General features: G+C 37.0%; 1 protein-coding gene across 3 annotated transcripts in view; it reads right to left on the bottom strand.

Moving 5' to 3' along the window:
• The window catches only part of PTK2B (protein tyrosine kinase 2 beta), a 167,111-nt gene that overhangs the window by 13,036 nt on the left and 138,764 nt on the right, over positions 1-15,311 (bottom strand). For all 3 annotated transcript variants that reach the window (XM_051976381.1, XM_051976382.1, XM_051976383.1), the window contains 8 exons: positions 14,680-14,764; positions 13,827-13,927; positions 12,646-12,761; positions 6,992-7,092; positions 6,699-6,788; positions 4,223-4,427; positions 3,400-3,508; positions 2,380-2,445 (listed from right to left, as the gene is read on the bottom strand). In XM_051976381.1, the coding sequence (XP_051832341.1) occupies positions 2,380-2,445; positions 3,400-3,508; positions 4,223-4,427; positions 6,699-6,788; positions 6,992-7,092; positions 12,646-12,761; positions 13,827-13,927; positions 14,680-14,764 (873 nt within the window). The remainder of the gene's footprint in view (positions 1-2,379; positions 2,446-3,399; positions 3,509-4,222; positions 4,428-6,698; positions 6,789-6,991; positions 7,093-12,645; positions 12,762-13,826; positions 13,928-14,679; positions 14,765-15,311) is intronic.

Here is a 15,311-nt window from a genome sequence, read left to right as displayed (position 1 = left end):
GGAGTTGGATTAGCTAACCTATAAAGTCCCATCTCGTTGTGAACCTAAATCAAACTGTTGTTTTCCTAAGAGTAAGATAAGCTTATCAATTTATTTCTCCATCCTCCTCCCCCAATACTTAAAAAAAATTTTTTTTCACTATACATATATTTTTCTTTCTCTGCCACCCCTTCCCACAAAGAAGAAAATAAAAACAAAATTCTTATAGTAAATAGTCTTAGTTAAGGAAAATCTTCCATTGGACACACCTAATATATATATATAGATAGAGAGAGATATATAGATGTATATTAGATATACATGTATATCTAATATATATATATATAATATACACATATATACATGATTTGCATATATACATATATGTATATATGTGCACATGTTTGTGTATATATATGTGGATAAATATTATACACATGCATATATATGTTTGTGTGTGTGTGTGTGTGTGTGTGTGCATTTTGTATATATAGCCCTGCCAATTTGTAACTTTGTTCTTTTGAGCCAATGGGTAGAACCCTGTGAATGAGTAGAGATTTGAACTTGAACTGAGATGCCATTCTCCCTAGAAAATTGTGGGAATAGATATTGTTTCACTCCTTTATGTTTGCCAGAGCCTCTGATGCACCAAGTACCAAAAGATTTTTTCAGTTAGAGAGATAGGTTGAGAGGTGGGAAAGATCCATCACATGCCCAGGAAGATATGATTGGTATAAGATGATGTAGCAGTAAAGGTCAGAAGAGAATATGGGATTTCTCTTTTCCTACTTCACACTCTGAGCCCAACCATTCAATGCCCCTAGATGGATCACTATAGCTATACAGTCTACAGCACCAACCAGGAAGCATCAGGTTACTCTGAGAACAGAAAAGGATCCTCACAAGACTATTGAATGTAGTAGAGAGAAAGAGCCCCAACTCCACTGAAGATGCAATTCACCTTGCTCAAGATACCTTTGTAGATTCCCCTAGGAATTAGTGCAGTCTAACTTCAAAAGATAGAATGTTGGATCTAGAGTCAGGAAAATCCAAGTTCAAATTCTGCCTCAGAATTTTCTGCCTAGGCAAGTCTTCTGAAACTTCTGTTTGCCTCAGTTTCTTCATCTTTAAAATGGAGTGAAAAATGACATCTACTCTCAGGATTGTGATGATGATCAAAAGGCAATATTTGTAAAATGCTTTGCCAAACTTAAAATATTATATAAATGCTAGCTGTTATTATTATCAGTTCTCTTGTCCCCAGTTACTACATTTTATTTATCTGTGAATATGTTGACTCCCTTTAGTACACTCTAAGTTCTTCAGGAACCATTTCATTGTTGTATTTTTATCTACCACGGTTTTATGTAAATAATGAAGAATTAATAAATATCTATTGATTCATTGATTGAGGAGTCCTAGGTTTGAATCCTATTCCAAAACATTTTCTGTGAGACTTTGAACATGTCTGAAAAATTCTCTAAGCCTCAGTTCCCCATATATAAAATGGGGACAACAATTCTTACATTTTCTCAGAATTGTAGCTAGGACTTCTAGCACCTATAGTAATGTCTCCAAAATGTGTTCAGTCAAGGAATATGGAAGATGCCTGAAACTGTTCTGAGACAAAATTAGACAGGGAGAAATCTTAGGGAGAATCTCAGTGGATAGAATGCTGGGCTTAGAATCAGGAAATTATGCATTCACATCCTTCTCAGACACTTACTAGCTATGTGATCAAAGGAAAATCAATTGACCTCTCTCAGCCTCAGTTTCATTATCTGTAAAATGAGAGACTGGACTCAATATTCCCTTTTCAGATTTAAATCTATGATCCTATAATCACATATGACCAGTGTAACCTTGGATAGGTTCTCCAAATATCAATTTCTTTATCTTTAAAATAAAGGAACCAAACTAGATGGCCTGAAAGTTCCCATCCATCTCCAAATATATGACCCAATTTTTCATCTTCACATGCTACTAGATGTCTACCACAGGAGATGCCTGGCCTAAGAAGTAAGCTCAAACGGAAGAAGGCACTTATGTAAAACAAGCAAACATTGCAAGAGTTCTCTGAGAGCAGAGGAATGGATCTCTATTCTAGCTGTCTAATAGGAGGCCCCAACAATCCTAACCAATCCCCACTCAGTGGAAGAGAAGGGAGTTGGTAACTATGAGTTGTTTACTCTTGGGTTCTTGCATGACTCACAACCAAGTTCTGTCTTGGTTTCCCCACGCAAAATAAAACAGATCCGGACCTCAGCTCTTCTTATATCACCCTAATGGGTGACTTCAGCTCTTCAAAAACACTAAACCAGAATTTCAGGCATGACTCAGTGGTGAATAAGCCTGAATTCTCCAGCATATTCCCTGCAGATGCAATAATGTTGTATTTACCTGGAACTGCAGCTTGGGAGCCAGAAGGTTGGTTTGTGGAGGCAGCTTGTACTTAGGTCGGCTGGGCTGAAAAAGAAGAAACAGATGAGTTAATCCCTGGCATTTTTACTGTTTCTAGAGAGGGAGAGCTGAATCACAGAGAAGGGAAGGAATCCAGGGTTCTACATGAAAAGGATACCTGCTATACAGGGAGGGCTTAATATCTGTCAGTAGAGATCATTATCATTATGAAAAAAATATTCACTGAATGCATATGTGCTATGGGGATACAAAGAATTCAAAGTCATTATGCCTGCACTCAAAAGGCTTGAGATACAGGGCACATGTTAAAATATCACAGGGTAGGGCAGAATGTGAGCAGCTAAGTGGTACAATGCATAAAACACTGGGTCTGGAATGAGGAAGATTCATCTTCTTGAGTTCAAATCTGACCACAGACATTTACTAGCTGCAAGACCCTGGTTATGTCATTCAATCCTGTTTGCCTCAGTTTCCTTATCTGTAAAATGAACTGAAGAAGAAAGTGGAAAACCATTCCAGTATCTTTACCAAGAAATCCCTAAATGGGATCATGAAGAGCTGCTCACAACTGGAAAAGACTGAACAACAACAATTCTCCATACAAATGAAACCTCAGGCTCGTGAGTTTTAAAAAAAAATAAACTGGACATAAAAGATCAAGGTAAAGTAGGGAGGTATGGTAGAAGAGGAGAGAATCCAACCTTTCTGATCTGTCAGAGCATCTGGTCCAATTTTTGCCTTGTAGTACAGTTTAATGGTCCCCCAAGACTTGTACCTATTGATCCCTAGAAATAAAGGGTTCCTAGCATCCTAAGGAAACTGATCTTATGTATTTTACTGATGTAACAATCCCATATAGTCACCTGCTGGATATGATTGGTCCCAAGTCTTCTGTGCATATATGTGAGAGGAAATAAGTGTAGGCAATAGATTGAAAGGTTAAGAAAGAGAAGAACAGCAATAAAGAGAGGATATCAATCAAGCTATGGCCTCACTTACCTTGGGTGGGGGTTCCTGGAAAGCTATGGGCTCCAAAATTTTGGGTGTCCGGTAGCGGATATTTCTTTCTTGTTCTTTAGCAATCTCCTTCTCCATCTGGTAAACATCACTGCCACAGGGTCGATGAGATTAAGAGAGAAAAGTTATAAATCACAGATAACATGAAAGTAACACTCTTGCTTATCTCTCCCAAAGCCAGGGAAGGACTTTGGGTCAAGTGTTAGATTCCCTTTTCATTTACACAAAGTATATCTTCAGTTAAATCACCTATGCAAATAATAGCCACTAAGAGAAACTTGTGTTCATCAAGGTAGGTTAGTACTTGTGGTTTCTAGAATGATGTCTTTTCCCATAGTGTAATAGAAATGCTTTATTTATCTATTTAAAACTTTATACAATCAATGCTTATTTATTGGGAGCCTACTATAGGCAAAGAGTCTGACAGGTGGCTCAGTGGTAAAAATAGCTATGTGACCTTGGACATTGCTTAACTTCTATATGTCCTGGATTAATCCTCTGCAGAAGAAAATGACAAACAACTCCAGTATTTTTGCCAAGAAAATTACATGGATAGTTTTAGTGTGCTATGTTCCATGGGATCACAAAGCTGTACACAACTGAAAACTGAACAGCAGCTATGGTTAAGACCCTTGTGCTTGGGTTAGAGATCATTGGTCAATTTTATACTAAGAGGGCTCTTCATTACTGACTGTTCTAGAATGCTTTCCAGGCTCTTTTGGAGCTGTCCACCACTGCCTCCTACAGGGTCAGTCTCTTACCCTTACAAGTCCTCTTCCCAAAGCTTCTCTGGCTTCCCACTTACCTAAGGCTGCATACAAGTTCTGTGAAGCGAGGTCGGTCACTGGGGTCATAGTCCCAGCATCGGGTCATGAGAGTATAAAGGACAGGAGGACAGAGGTCAGGTTTGGGCAGTCGGTCGCCTTTCTCTAAAACCCCAATCACATCTTTGTTCTCTAGCCAGAAGAAGGGCTGCTTTCCAAAACTCAGGATCTCCCACATGCACACAGCTAGGAAGAAAAAGGATTACAAACAGGGAAGGGATTTAGCTACTAGAAGTAAGGTATTCCTGCTTCAAGACTTCCTCAGGAGTTGCCTTGATAACTGACAGACATCCCAAGAAGAATGCCCCAAAGCCTTGATAACTGATATAGACATCCCAAGCAGAATGCCCAAAAACAAAGGGGATACCCATCAGTTAGAAAGTGACTAGACAAAAGGTGGTATATGAATATAACTAGGCCATAAGAAATGAAAAATATGAAGAATTTAGAGAAACCTTGGAAGACTTGTGTGAAATGATGCAGAATAAAGTAAGGGAACAGGGAAAACAATTTAGATGATAAATCACTGTAAAAACAATTTTGAATGACTTAAGAACTCTGATCAATTCAATGACCAACCATTATTCCAGAGAAATGATGAAGAAATGTACTATATTTGCCTCTTAACCGAGTCATGATGGACTCAAAGTAGAAAATAAGACATGTATTTTTGGACATAGATGATAATGGAATTTGTTTTGCATGACTTTACTTCAAAGCTATATGCTATGCTTAATTGACTCAAGTGCTTTGTTTCTTCCCTCTTCAAATTGGTGGGTGGGTGATGAGGAGATAAAGATTTTTGTTAACTGAAAATAAATTTAATTTTTAAAAATGCACTAAGAAATGTCAAAGATGAGAATTTCAGAGGGAAGTGAGCTGAGTCAAAATGATTTACATAATGACTGCGATAATATAAAGAAAAATAGATTTCACTCTGATCCAATCAGGACTTCTGGAAACTAATGATGCATTCCTCCCACTTTTTGGCATAGAAGTAATGGATTAGAGAGGCAGAATGAAGTATGCTTTTCTGGATATTGCTAATGTATGGATTTATTTTGCCTGATCATACTTGTTCGTTCTCCCTATTCACACAGCTGTCATCTTAGTTTAGGTCTTCATTACATCTTGCCTAGCTCATTTTTATTGATATTCCTGACCCAAGTTACTCCCCACCCCAGACTATTCTTTATACAGCTGTCAAAGTGATGATTAAGTACAGATATGGCCATGTCATTCCAGTCTAGTGGTTCCCTATTGCCTTTAAGATACAATATAAATTTAAGTTACCATTAAAAGTTCTTTATAACCTGGTCTAAATCTACCTTTCCATTCTTATCACATAGTATTCCTCCTGTACTTTAAAATCTAGTCAAGCTGGCCTTCTCTCTGTTCTCCATACAATTTGTCATCCATCCTTTATTGCTCTGCTTTTGTACTGGCCAGCCCCCATATTGTAAAATTTGTACCATCTGTCTCTTATAATCTTTCTTTTCCTTCAAGATGAAATTCAATTAGCCCCTTCTACATGAAGCTTCTTGTCTTCAGATCTATATGCACAAAATAAGACATAGCTTTTCTAAAATGGCAAATGTATGGATTTGTTCTATTTTATCATATTTGTTTGTTGCAGGGGTAAGAAAAGATCATCACTGGAGAAAAGTAGAAAAGTAAAGGAAAAAAATACCAAAAAGTATTTGAAAAGCATAAGTAGAGATAGAAAAAAACCCTAAAGAAGAAATAAGCTTTTTAGACCAATTGATTTCTTGTATTTTTTTTCCTTTTGGTAGGTAATTGGGGATAAGTGACTTGTCCAGAGTCACACAGCTAAAAGGTGAAAGCTATCGAGGCTGGGTTTGAACTCAGGTCCTCCTGACTCCAGAGTTGGGGCTTGATTTCTTGTTCTTTACCAACACTCTTTACTGACCTTATGTGGCATGTCATTTGACTTCTTTAAATCTCAATTTATTCATCTATAAAATAAGGAGGTTTGAACCAGATAACCTCTGAGGTCAAGCTCCATGATCTTTTAATGAGCTCTGAATATGGAGTTGCTAGGAATAGGGAGTTAAAAGGAATGACCAAAGTCTCAGATCTCTTCTCTAAGGAACTTCTTTCAACTCCCTTCTTCAAAGTTACACAGCTTTATTTTACAGCCTCATCCATTTTGAATCCTCATGGTATTCCTTAGCCTTAACTTAGTTCCAAAATGATCTTCCATTCATAATAGTTATTTCCTGAAGGAAGAGCAGATACTGCCCATGGCCAGTCCTTGACTTTACCTAAATCCCAGCCCTTCTGGAATTCATTAGTTGGCATGGTTAAGCAGGCAGTAAATGTTTGATTCATGTGCCAGCTTCATCCCTAGCATCATCAAGGAACCTTTCACCTTTCACCATCAAGGAAAGATGAGATAAGAAATACCTTCCTTTGTTTCCATGTGTTCTTACTCACCAAACATCCAGACATCACTGGCAGTTGTGAACCGACGGAAGTTGATGGATTCAGGGGACATCCATTTAATTGGGAGGCGAGTCACAGAGGCTTTAGGGAAGATGAGTATTGAATAAGAGTTATTTTTAGAACTGAAAAGATCAGAGATGACATTTCCCATTTCCAAAGACCCTCGACTTGGATTCCTTCCCTATCCATCCATCTACCAAAACCAGGTATTTCTGATTCTGATTCTGGGTTTCATCAACAGTCCTTGGATGGCAACATAGAGATTAAGGATAGCTACTTCTCACCTTTATAATACTCTTCATCTTCAATGTACCGAGAAAGGCCAAAATCCCCAAGTTTCACACATTCAGGAGAAGCCACCAAAATGTTTCTGACTGCAATGTCCCTATAGAAAGGATGATAGTGATGATGACCAGAATGATATTAATAGTTAATATTGATAACATGTGCCCAAATGAAGAATGGTTGAACAAATTATGGTACATGAATGTTATTGTATATTACTGTTCTGTAAGAATTGACCAGCAGGATGATTTCAGAGAGGCTTGAGAGACCTATATGAATTGATGCTAAGTGAAATGAGCAGACCCGGGAGATCATTATACACAGCAACAACACAATTATATGATGATCAGTTCTAATGGATGTGGCTTTCTTCAACAATGAGATAATTCAAATCAGTTCCAGTTGTTCAGTGATGAAGAGAGCTATCTACACCCAAAGAGAGGACTGTGGGAACTGAATGTGGTTTACAACATAGCATTGTCACTCTTTTTGTTGTTGCTTGCTTACATTTTATTTTGCTTCTTTTTTTATTTTTATTGGTTTGATTTGATTTTTCTTGTGCAGCACAATAATTTATAAATATGTATGAAAACATTAGATTTAACATATATTTCTACCATGTGTAACATATATTAGACTAATTAACATATATTAGACTACTTGCCATCTGGGGGGGGGGGGGAGGCAAATCGGAACACAAGGTTTTGCAATGGCTAATAGATGAAGAATGGCCTATGCATATTTAAAAAAAATTGACATCATGCTTTAAGGTCTACAAAGTGTTTTACACATTTTATTTCATCTGATCCTCACAACAACATTCTGTCTTAGCCATTATTATTATTCCCATTTTACAGATGAAGAAAGGGAAATTGAAAGGAAATATTTGAATTCAGGTTTTCCTGACTCCAGGTTCAACCCTCTATTTATAATTTAAAAAAATTCTTGGGATGGCATAAATGGACATGAATTCTAGTCAGGCTCTCTGGTCTATGCTTCACATGTCACAGAATGATCCAATAGCCAATTATTTCACTCCAAGGAAATATAGTCCCAGGACTTTGATGTCTGGCTCTAATGCTGCTTCAGCATCTTATCTCCATCACCAATGAATGCAAATCACATTTCTCTCTCGCAGGTTATCTTCTCTCTATTTGGTATGTATCATCTATGTACCTTTTTTGATATATAATATGACCTCCATTGAAATATTAACAAGTAAATCGGTAAGCATTTATTAAGTGCTAATTGTATAGAAAGTTCTGTGTTAAAAACAGGGGATTTAGAAAAAAATTGGAGCATTTGTAAGAATTCTGTAACTTGTTCTATTAACAACTAATTTGTCTACTTATGTTAGCACATGGGATTAGAAGTCTCTTGATTGACTGTGTGGTCAGAACTGGGGAAGCCTTCAAAAAGCATTTTAAGTTTCAACCATTTTCTTCAACTAATTTTTATCTCTCCTATATATATATATCTCTCCTATTGGCTAGACTCTTTTGCTACCAGTATTCAATTGGAGAGAGTGCTATAAAGGGAAAGTCAATGGGTTCTTTCCTTACAGAGGCCAATATGTGATCTAGTAATATAAGGTGAATTCCTTCCCTGCCTTAGTACTTGACTTTATTGATGTGGTGTAACCCTTAGGAATGATATAGTAATAACCCCAAGGATACCTGGCCTTGGGAAAGATGTAATTAGGCTTTCTTGCCTTAGTTTACCTTGTAAGGCCAGTATGCTAAGTTTAAAAGATTGTTGACTATCAGAAAACAGCCTACTGGAAGTGATAATGGGAGAAGCTAATGAGCATCAATAATTGAGGTGCCTAAAGTTAATGTAGATGTAGTACATAATTAGATGTCTTCAACTTGACCTAAGATGTTTCAGTTCTAAAGACACCTTTGGAAAATTCCCCCCATGAACTCTATCCAGGGAACTATGGGTAGGGTACCTGTGCACAAAGTAAGATCCCGACCACTTTTCAATTCCATTTCCAAACCTTAAAATCAGCATATCAGTGACACAAAGCACTTGGTTTCTCTTTTTTCCCCTATATATCTACCTCTTTACTATCCTTGCTCTTTACTATCTTCCTCTTTTGGAATTTAGTCTGCTTTAATTGGCATTAAAATTATGACATATTTTGCCCCTTGGTTTGGAAATGGATCTGAGCTTTTTGAGATGACTCACAACAGTGGTCTGGAACCCCTTGAACCCTAGCAGATTGGGGTTGCCTTCAAACCAAACATTATAATTTTCTAAAGATCAGGAAAATGAGTTCTGACTTAAATCTAGGAAATCAGGAGTCTGAGAATACTAACTTTTAAGAATTATAATTCGTGCTAGATTTAACAATCAACTCAGCATTGGTGTCCCAAGGAGCAAAAATCTTTGGGGTCCAGATCAGTGGTAGCTGAGACAAGAATTCATCCCCATTTAGACATAACCTGTGTGGGACCAGTGTTATGTGGAAACTTCACTAAGTCTCAGCTTACTCTCCCCAGATACAGAGGTAGTATAGGAGAAAATATGTCCTGAGGTATTGGGAACAAATGTTTGATTTTTGCCATTGCAATATCTTCAAATAAACATCCCTTTCTAAATGTCAATTGATGTTAAAAGGATAAATGGAATTTGAGCACCTAATCAGTGAGGGACATGATGAATGGAGGAATTTGAACTGATAGCATTAGCTCTTTGGGGTACTTCTAGAATCCTGACGATGAGGATATGAGACAAGAAACCCAGAAAGTACACATATAAAATTCAGATGGTATAAAAGGAAAGTAATTTCAGAATATAAGCTCCCTGAAGATAGGAATTGTTTTTTTTTTTTAATTTTTGATTAGTCTCCTCAATAGTGAATCCCCTGAAGTGGTCACATGTATTCAAACATGCAACATTTGAAGCTAAATTATGTAACACATGATAATTGGTTTCAACTCCTTTTAACATCAACCACTTCACAGGATTCATATTATTCATACTAATCGATATCTAACTGTTGTAAGGTACTTGATGAGCATTGATCATTGATTGATTTTATTTTTAGAGGATCCAAGCTTTCATGGTTTTATTATACTTCTTAGAGCTAGAGTATACAGTAAGGCAAAGAAAGAAATAGTTCTGCACCAATCTGATAGATTACTATAAGCTGGAAGGAGAAAAGATGGTTTCTGTGGGGAATTCCAAAAGGGAGAGATGGGAAGATAAGGGTGCAGATATGGCAATTTATTTCCCTCAATTATTCAAAGATCTGTGGTTTCTAGGTGTGAAAACTCCCTTCACTAGTGCAGATCACAACTTTAGTAGATGGTCACCATAAATTGAGTTGGCCAAATAAAAAAAAAATCCTTATCTGGTGAACCATCTCCTAATGATGAGTCTCCCCTAATTTAGTTGGCTAGTTCTTGAATGATGAACATATAGTCAGTCCATCATTTTCCCCTTTGTAGAAGTTTCTCCTTTTGACTTGACCTGGCACAGTGCGCCTTCTCCACTGACACAGTCTTTAGGAGCCCAGAGTCACCTCCCTGACATGATAGATATCCAAGGAAGACTTCAGCAAACCAGGATAAATGTCATCTGTTCTTGGGACTTGATTCAATGGAGGACATGGGGACTCTAAGCTAGGAGTTAAAAGGTTCTTATCCCCTGACCTACTAATTCCAGGTCTTCCCAAATGAATTATGAGAAATGATAGCCAAGATAGAGGAAGCAGATCTGGACAAGGGTAAGAGACCATTTTTAACCAAATAAAAGATGAAAATAATTGCAAAAGATTAAATTGATCATTTTGGTAAAAAAGTTAAAAAAAACTTTTGCACCATCAAAATTAAGGCATTTAGGATAAGAAGAGAAATAGTTAACTGGAAGAAAAGTGTGAATTCTTCAAATAAGCCATGATATCTAAGATTGGCTTTTTTAACCAAAAGCCAATCCCCAATGGAGAAATGATCAAAGGATCTGAACATTTTGTAAACATTAAATATTAATAACTTTATAAAAGAATATTCCAGATCACTAATAATAAGAGAACTGCACATCAAAAGAACCTTGAGGTTTCACTTCATATTCAGCAAATTTTTAATGTAAGCAAAAGATACAAATAGTCAATGTTGGAGGAGTTGTAGAAAACCAGATGCACTAATGCATTGTTGATGGAGCTATGAATTAATATAACTATTCTGAAAAACAATTTGAAATATAAAGTAAGTAAAATAGATATGACTTTGACCCAGAGAATCTTCTTTGAGGAATATATTTCAAAAAGATCATTGAAAAAAAGAAAATACATCAATATATCAAAATAAATTTAACAACACTCTTTGTGGTAGCAAAGAATTATAAATGAAGAAGATGCTAATTAGCTGGAGAATAGCTAAACAAATTATGATATATGAATGTAACAGAATATTACTGTACTATAATGTAAATGGAAAGAGTATCAACCACAAACAAAAATGAAAGCTGCAAAATTACAGTGAGCAAAAAAGAGATATGGGAAGACATCTCTTCTATTGACTCCATTACACTCTTTTGCAGAGATCCATGGATGTAAAGCATTGAATATGTTTATAGTATTTTTGATATATTGATTGATTTGGGTGATTTTTTCTTGTTACTGTTTTTCTTTTGTTTTCTTTAAAAATATTATTTGTACTATGGAATCGCTCTCTGGGAACAAGGGGAAGAATTCAAAAGATATCAATTCAAAAGATATTTTCTTTCTTTTTCTTGCTTTCTTTGGATAACATGGCTAATAGAGAATTATGTCTTGCACAACTTTAAATTATGGCCATTGTATTGTTTTCTCAATGGGTGAGGAAAGACTGGAGGAAAGAAGAAAATTTTGAACTGAAAATGATTTTATTAAAAGAGAATTTTTTTTAAATCTCTTTTTAAGAGATGGCCCTCTAAGATTTGAGAAGAGAAGGATACAGGCAGATATTTAGGTGATATAAAAACAAAAGATATCAATAAAAATATTTTTCAAAAAAGAATACATCACAAATCAAAAGTAAATGTAACAAAATTGTAAAGATTAAGTGAAATTCAAATGGGGAGATATGAAAAGACACTTCCAACTTCTGTAGAGGTATTATATATTGACATGATTGGATTTTCTCAATTTATCAATCATTTATGCTGATTTTTTCTCTCTCAAAAATACTATTTGTCATATGGGAAGCCTACTAGGAATAGGAAGGGGGAGAAATATACTATAATGATGTAGGAGATAAAAAAAATCAATTTTTTTTAAAAAGTATCTTTAAAAAAGAAAAAAAAATCTCCCCAAATTAAAACATGGTCCTCTTCATCATCCTGCTCCAGCTCAAATCTCCTGGAGAGTGGGCTATGACATAGACTTTCTTCCTGATCTTCTAAGATTCCCTAGCTTTGAATCAACATGATGAAGTGGGAAGAATCCGTGGTTTGGAGTTAAAGGACCTTGATTAAAAGTCAAGCTCTCAGGCTTACTATTGGGTGGGTGACACTGGGTAAATCACTTCACTTCCCAGCCTTTAGTTGCTCCATCTTTAAAATGAAAGGTTTGGACTAAATGACCAGATGAGCCTTCCAGATATAGACCTATCTCTGGACCCTTAGATTCTATCATACTCTTTGTTGTCATTCCTCTTTCTCCACCTACCTATGGACACAGCTGATGCTCTCCAGGTAAGCCATAGCCTTGCATATCTGCAGCGAATACAAGATGAGGGTGAGCACCTTTAAGGAATTCTTATTGTGCTCCAGGTAGTGTCCAAGCTATAAGGAAAAGGGAAAATAGATTATCAGAAAAAGGGGCTGGGACTTCTTTTCCAGATACAAAGAAGATACAACTGGAGATACAAAGGCAAAAAGGAAATAGCTCCTGCCTTCAAGGAGCTCACATTCTGCTGGGGAGAAACAACATTAAAAAAAAAAAAAGTAAATACAAAGTATAGACAAAATAAATACAAAGTAATTATGGGGCAGAGGGGAGGGGTAGTAATTGAAAGGATCAGGAAATACCTAGTATGGGATGTAACTGATATAATCAAAGGATCATAGACCTGGGAGCTAGAAGAAGAGGTCATAGAATCCAATCGTCATTGGAGAAACTAAGGCATCAAGGAATTATGTGGCTTACCCAGGGTCACAGAGCTAGTAGGTATCCGAGATAGTTTTCCTTGATTCAAAATCCCATGGCCTAAGACACCATACTGCCTCTCAGCAGCTTATGTTACCTTTCTGCTGAAACTTAAAAGGAACCAGAATTTCCAAGTGGAAGAGATGATGAGACAGGACATGGGGCTTGGGTAGAAAACGTCATGTACAGTCAGGGAAAGTAGAATATGTGAATGGGAGTGATAGGTAATTTGTCTAGAAAAATAGACTGAAGCTATATTGTGGAGGGCTTCAAATGTCAACTAGATGGGTTTATATTTTATACTAGAGGTATTTGGGAGTTACTGAAGCTTCTTGAGTAGGGGAATCATATAAACAAATAATCTTTAGGAATATGAAGTTAGTGGCTATGTGGAGGGTAAATTAGAAAGTGGAGAGACTCAAGGCAGTGACACTAACTGAGAGGATGCTGCAATAGTCCAAGTGACAGATGATGAGGTCCTATGTGATTATCTAAGGGTATTTTTCTGATAACACCTGTGAATCTAGTCACCTGGTTTCTCCTACTTAAAAAAAAAAGGCACAATGCTGAGATTCAGAGCCCTAACTCTATAAAATACCTCACCCCTAAAAGCCCAGCTCTTGGTCAGTTGTAAAAACAGATTATCAAAGAGTTGATTTGCCTCTACAGAAGCTTCTTTCCTCCTCCTTCTCTGTGCTCACCTCTCCATATGGGTACAGCTCCATGATAATCCATGTGGGCTCCTCTTCAATGATACCGATCAGCTTTACAATATGGGGATGATCCAAGTTCTTCATTAACACTGGGTGGGGAAGGACAGACAGAAGAGAACAGGGTCACAGAAAATTGAGAACATAAATAGAAAAAAAATTAAATAATATTGAGTAATTATAATAAACAAATTTAAGCAATAAAAGATTATCTCTTTCCTGCTCTATGGAGATGGAGGACTATAGAATACTGCATAAATTGTCCTAGTCATAAGTTAATGTGTCATTAGTTTTGCTATACTACTCTTTCCCCCTGCCTCCATACATTCCTGTCTTTTTTATTCCTTTTTATAAGGGATGGATCTCTGAGCAGGAAAGAAAGGAGGGATATATTAGGAACTAAAAGTAATATTAAAACAAAAGATATAAATATAAGTTGAAAAATCCATCTGAAAGACTATATCCTGCCCCAAATTAGAAGTATAGTAGAGAAGACTAAAGGGAGGTTCAGGTAAAGGGGACTAATCTTCCTTTATTTCCCCAAATTCCCTGCTTGGGCCTCATCAGCAATCCCTTCCCACTCCTTCTGCCTCTACTGCTGCCTCTTGCTTCTCCTCTTGGCCTTCCCATCTCTGAGTTTGCATTCCAACGTAGAGGCTTAGAGATAGGATTTTCCTCCTTCTGCCAACATCTGCTTGCCTCTCTCAGCCAAGATCATCATCATGGGAGATAGGAAAGCACTCCAGAATCATAAGACCGCAATCTGTGTTCCACTTCTGTAGCTTATCACCTGAGCAACAAGTCTAGAGCCACGATTCTATCATCTATAGGGTAGTTGACCTACCTGCTTCACTCATGAACTTCTCTTTATTTTCAAAACTGCAGTCCTTCTTACAGGTTTTCACAGCCACATTGACACGCTCTCCTTTCTGCAACCAGAGATGTGATCAGGGTCCCTTGGTCCAGTTGTAGTCAAGGGAAAGTTTCTCTGGCTGCCTACTTCCTATGGCATGAACCCCCTGCTTTACTGACTCTTCCATAATTAGCTACACATTGCTAATGTCCAGAAAAAACTCTGGCTTTTCAGTCCTGGTCTCTCTCAATTTAATAAACTATGTTTCAGCTAAGCCTCTTTTTCCTGACTAGTATCACCTCACTTCTGGAAACCTCCTCTCTCACTTTGGGATCTTCTATAGAAACCTCTAATTTCCTATCTAATTTGCATCTCTCTGTCTGTGGCCTAAAAGATGGGAAACTAATCAAATAAGACTGAACAGAACTTACTCTCTTCCTATAAAACCCCCCAGTGACCCAAGCCTAGACCTTCCTTAACCTTAGAACAACTCTAAAATGCCTTGAAGGATGAGGTGCAGGGACACATGGAAATTTAAGATGGTCATGGGCTCTCCTCCTGTCATTGTCAGAGGCTCCCTGATCAAATCCCATCCCTGCTTGTTCTCAATCTGCTTTATACAT

The sequence above is a fragment of the Antechinus flavipes genome, chromosome 2 (assembly GCF_016432865.1).
Source record: "Antechinus flavipes isolate AdamAnt ecotype Samford, QLD, Australia chromosome 2, AdamAnt_v2, whole genome shotgun sequence".
In the NCBI taxonomy this organism is placed as follows: domain Eukaryota; kingdom Metazoa; phylum Chordata; class Mammalia; order Dasyuromorphia; family Dasyuridae; genus Antechinus; species Antechinus flavipes.
Note: the sequence above shows the minus strand (reverse complement) of the source record. Positions and strands in the feature narration are given on the sequence as shown.